At 38.1% G+C, this 4,994-nt stretch overlaps 1 protein-coding gene across 1 annotated transcript in view; it reads right to left on the bottom strand.

Moving 5' to 3' along the window:
• The window catches only part of hat1 (histone acetyltransferase 1), a 26,746-nt gene that overhangs the window by 1,957 nt on the left and 19,795 nt on the right, over positions 1-4,994 (bottom strand). Inside the window, exons 9-10 of the mRNA XM_016559113.1 lie at positions 4,163-4,314; positions 1,983-2,099 (exon numbers count right to left, since the gene is read on the bottom strand). Coding sequence (XP_016414599.1) covers positions 1,983-2,099; positions 4,163-4,314 — 269 coding nt within the window. The remainder of the gene's footprint in view (positions 1-1,982; positions 2,100-4,162; positions 4,315-4,994) is intronic.

Raw genomic sequence — 4,994 nt, 5'->3', positions numbered from 1 at the left:
AAAAGCTTCGTTCGTCTTGGGAACACAATTTAAGATATTTTGGATGAAAACCGGGAGGCCTGTGACTGTCCCATTGACTGCCAAGTAAATTACACTGTCAAGGTCCAGAAAAGTATGAAAGACATCATCAAAATAGTCCATTTACCGTCAGTGGTTCAATCTGAATTTTATGAAGTGACGAGAATACCTTTTGTACGCCAAGAAAACAAAAATAACGGATATGCACCACACGGATACGTTTTCTCTGTTTATTTACGCTTTGATTTCAACGAAAACAGCGTAACCGTGTGGTACGGCTGACACAGAACAGCATACGCCGTTTGTGTTCAGTGGATACTCTCCAAAATGGCACTACGGTGGAGACGAATTGTTGAATAAAGTCGTTATTTTTGTTTTCTTTGCGTACAAAAGGTATTCTCGTCGCTTCATAACGTTACGGTTGAACCACTATTGGCATATGGACTATTTTGATGATGTCTTTCATACTTTTCTGGACCTTGACAGTGTAATTTACTTGGCAGTCAATGGGACAGTCACAGGCCTCCTGGTTTTCATCCAAAATATCTTAAATTGTGTTCCGAAGACGAACGAAGCTTTTACGGGTTTGGAACGACATGGGGGTAAGTGATTAATGACAAAATTTAAATTTTGGGGTGGAGTATCCCTTTAAGCTCCAAAAAAAGGGGGTAAAATAATAACAATAAAATGCCATAAAAGAATTCCAGAAGTACGTCACATACTATTTTACAAGATTTCTGAAGACATATGATAAGCTTTGTGTGAGAAAGAATCATGATCATTTTATTCTCATGATCATTTTGAGAAAGAATGTCGTAAATTGCTATTCACTAAAAGACTGCTCTAAAATATCACTTGTGGTTATGCAATATACATTTATCGTGATTTTGTTTGTTTTTGGTCATGACAGCTACTAACCACAATATGCTTTCATTATAGAAAAAGAGTAACTAGGAGATTTTTGCAAATATCTCCTTTTGTGTTCCACAGAAGAAAGAAATTCAAACTTTGAACAAAATGAAGAATGATATTTCACATAATGATTCTTTTTTTCACATTTATTTATTTATATATATATATATATATATATATATATAAAATACAGCGTCAAACTGCTCAAAATTATAACTAACATATGTACAAGCCTGCAGAAAGATAACTATCAGGGTCAAAAGAATTTAGTGATACTGCACAGCTCCAGACCTGAGATACGCAACTGTAGCGTGTCTTCATGCAGAGAGAGCGGAATAGAGAGAGAGGCCGTGTGCAGGTGACTGGGTGCTGCATTCTTCCTGCTAAATGGCTCCGCTTAAATCAGATGCAAATCTGTAATAATGACACTTGTTGTGAATGAAGCTCGTGGTGTGGATGTGGAGACTGCGGCTGCCGCCCGGCGTGAGCCATTATATCCTCAAACAAACCCAGACCGGGGCCTCGGGTCCCTCTCGCTCTTAACGCCGCGTGAGAGGATCACACAGGAAACGCCGCAAACTATTCACGCCACTCAATGAATAAATTATACCAGACAAAGGCTGCAGAATATCAGAACAGCAGTACTGAAAGACTTTTGTTTCTGCTCATTTTTATACAGCACATTTAAACAGGGCTAGAAATGTGCAGCTCTCTTTGAAGTCCAGAAATGCTTCATTTCACATGTTGTAGTTTGAGCTGTGCGGTTTGGAGAACGTTATACAAGCAGGCCAATCTTGGCAGTCGCAGCCAGGGTTTGTTTTGGCAAGACTTCACTTGTTTTGTTGTTTCTTGAAATCCATGTTCAGCACACGAAGCTCAGGCTCTGCGCTTTATGACTGACTAATCATTGCATGGGAGTTGTAGCAGTTACGCCTAATGGGTAATGTACTGAGTCAGATTGCAGTATTCTGCTTCTTAAAAGCAGTCAGTTAATGCAGACAAACAGGGATGGACCTACAGCTAACATGAGCAGATAAAACACACACACTTACTCTGTAGGGTCCATAGAGTCTTTTTTTCACCTCCAATCGAAATTCTTTGGCTTTCTCTTCATCGCTCATGTCTGTGTTTCTGAGACGCAGGATTTCATAAACACGGCGTGCATGTTTCTGAAAGTTAGACAGCAGACAAGAGACATACTGTAAAGCTTTGTTTCTTTTAACACATTCTAGCTTTTTCAACCTAAAGTTTGGGGACAGCATCTGTGGCACCTTGAGCAGAATATGTGAGGTTCAGATTTTCTTGCACTTGCATTGTTCTTTAGTAAAATAATGTTTTGTTCAAATTGTGAACATTGTCAATACAGTACTTTAGAGGTGGAACTACTTTCAGTTGAAAGCCTGGTTATGCATTACCAATGTAATTCCTGTGAGTAGAGTTCAGGAAGAACATCATTTTTGCTAAATAAACACAGATAGGGCGATAAGGATACAAAGATGAAGGGTCTTCTATCATCCTGAGGGGGTTTATTTTATGATAATGACCAGCTGACTGTGCATTATTCATTCAATCACACTGTTTTCCCAAACAAATAAATAAAACATGGACATGAAATACTGGTTTTAAATGATTTTATGTGAAAATAAAGAGAGCATTGAGCGATACGAGAGGCAAGATCTTGCACAGCTATATAAGAAATGCGTAAAAACGGTCAGTGTGCCACAGATGCTATCCATAAAGCATAAGCTGCGACATTCACAAATGCAAAAGTCAAAACCTGAATCAAAAACAGAACATCATGCAAATTATAAATATGGCTTCATACTAGAGATATAATCATATGAAATGTTTACTGTGTTATGTACTTTAGGTACGTTTTGCTATAAGTATTTTTTATATTGATGAGGGGAACGATCATAGATGATTAAAAAGTTTCTAATCAACCAAACATGAAAAGGAAGCTTACGTCGCATGTCATATTAAAATAAGGTGTAACATCTAATGTCCATATGCTAACTCTCAATGGAGAATAATGTAGTTTTGTAACAGCAAAGAGCAGCAATTACGGAATGACTCTTTAACCTTATCCAATTCTCTGGGTTAAAACCATCATGCTCTAGGATTCCCGTGCTATTCTGAATCTGTAACCATGACTCCGAGAGGTCCACCATACCACACGCAGTTCCCACTAGGGTAGTATGGAGAGCCAAGCATTTTGCCTGGCCATGCCAGAGGCACCACCCTGAGATAATCACTCACAAACAACATGAACAGAGGGGATTGTGGGGCATAAAAGGGGATGCTGGGTTATAATTGGAGCAGCTAAAGAGTGGCCGAAGTGGCGAGAGATAGAGGAGTCCCACAGGGGTCACTGTTAGGCCCACTCCCACTCACTACCTGCTAATGGCCAGCGGCCTCCAGAGGAAACGGATGTTCACTCCGACCTTTAGGGTAGCATTACAACTTGGAAACCCATCAGGACAAAGCCAATACCTCTATATATAAACGCACAAATACTTTGTAGAGTTAACTGTATAATTACTTGGCTTTTTCATCTACAACAGCACCAGCAAAGTTTTACAGCAACAGTAAAGCTTCAAAGAAACATGACAAAAATAGGGCTGGGTGAAAGTGCTGGAATTATTAATTTAAATATACAGTGTCTTGAAGTTTGGTCTGAAATTACTTTAAATTTTCAGGGTTTTTTTTTTGGCAAGCTATTGTTGATAAGCATATTCAAAATAGAGTTAAAAAAATGGTTAGTCTCCCAATAAAGAATGGTATTTAATTAATCCAACTGATATCCATCAATATAACCATGTAAAATGAACAGTGCTACACATATATTTTTAACTAAATCATTTCGAAGCATATAAAATGCCACGCAGGAACTGTTGCGCACATTTTCAGTGATGATCACATACCATTGACTTGACTAAAAACAAACAGTTTAAAAGAACCGATTCATTAAAATTAATCAAACTATCTAATGAGGTTTGAAAACAGGTGCTATTTAAATATCTCGGTCTTCACACTCTAGTGAAGCTGGCCTACTGGGATGGTCTTCAGGAAACTTAATAGCAAAATAAAATGCATATAAATCATTATAAGTCTAAAATATCTATTCAATGTACAACACACTGAGCTGAGGTGCTCATATAGGCAATGCAGGTTTGAATCCAGCTTTTGATTTCATCTCATAGTAAGTAAATAAACCTGCAAGGGATGTTACCTTGTTGATCTTGAGTTTCTCTCTGGCCTCAGACACCATCTCTTCACTGAAGCCCTGAGAGAGTTTCTCACTGGAGAAGGAGGGCAGAGTCAAGCACAGCTTCACCAGCACAAAATCTCTCAGCTTCACATAGTTTTCAGACGGGTCCTCCGCTGCGGAGCAGACAATTACAAAAAGTCAACTCATGAGAGTCTAGAAAGTTTTCAATTGGTAAAATACAGTATGAAGATACTGACGCCAGACAAACATAACTCAACCTCCAAGAAAACACTCATTACTTATGCTGAATGCATCATTAGTGAGAAATAAGCTAGACGCATGTTTACTCTGGTAATCAGGGGAAACAAAGACTTACTAAACTAATGACTAGTAGTTAGTCACTGACCGAAGAGACAGACAGAGTAGAAAAGACCTAGATTAGGGCTGAGCGATATGTGGAACATTTACAATATATTGCTGCTGATGTTGTTGGCGACATACAATTCAGCAACAAGCTATTATCATGATTTTAATGCACTTAAGAAGAACTGCACTATTAGACTAAAGTTGACCTCACTGCCTCACAAACACAGGAGCATTAAGACAAATGTTTTAAAAGTGTCTAACATCTTCAGTAGCAAAAATATCAATAGAATAGCTAAGTTTGATTTATTTCATTATCAGTTGACTTTTAATTAATCGATTCAAAATGCTGACATTTTTTCTTTGTGTGTGCCATCAAAATTGTTCATGGGAGTGTCCATATGGCATTTTGTGTTATATTCCAGTGGTTCTCAATTGGTTTGGCCATCAAGCCGCTACCCACTTTTTTAGGATATATATATATATATAT

Source organism: Sinocyclocheilus rhinocerous, unplaced genomic scaffold, assembly GCF_001515625.1.
Source record: "Sinocyclocheilus rhinocerous isolate Xijiao unplaced genomic scaffold, SAMN03320098_v1.1 scaffold887, whole genome shotgun sequence".
Taxonomy (NCBI): domain Eukaryota; kingdom Metazoa; phylum Chordata; class Actinopteri; order Cypriniformes; family Cyprinidae; genus Sinocyclocheilus; species Sinocyclocheilus rhinocerous.
This window is presented reverse-complemented; position numbering and strand designations above follow the sequence as displayed.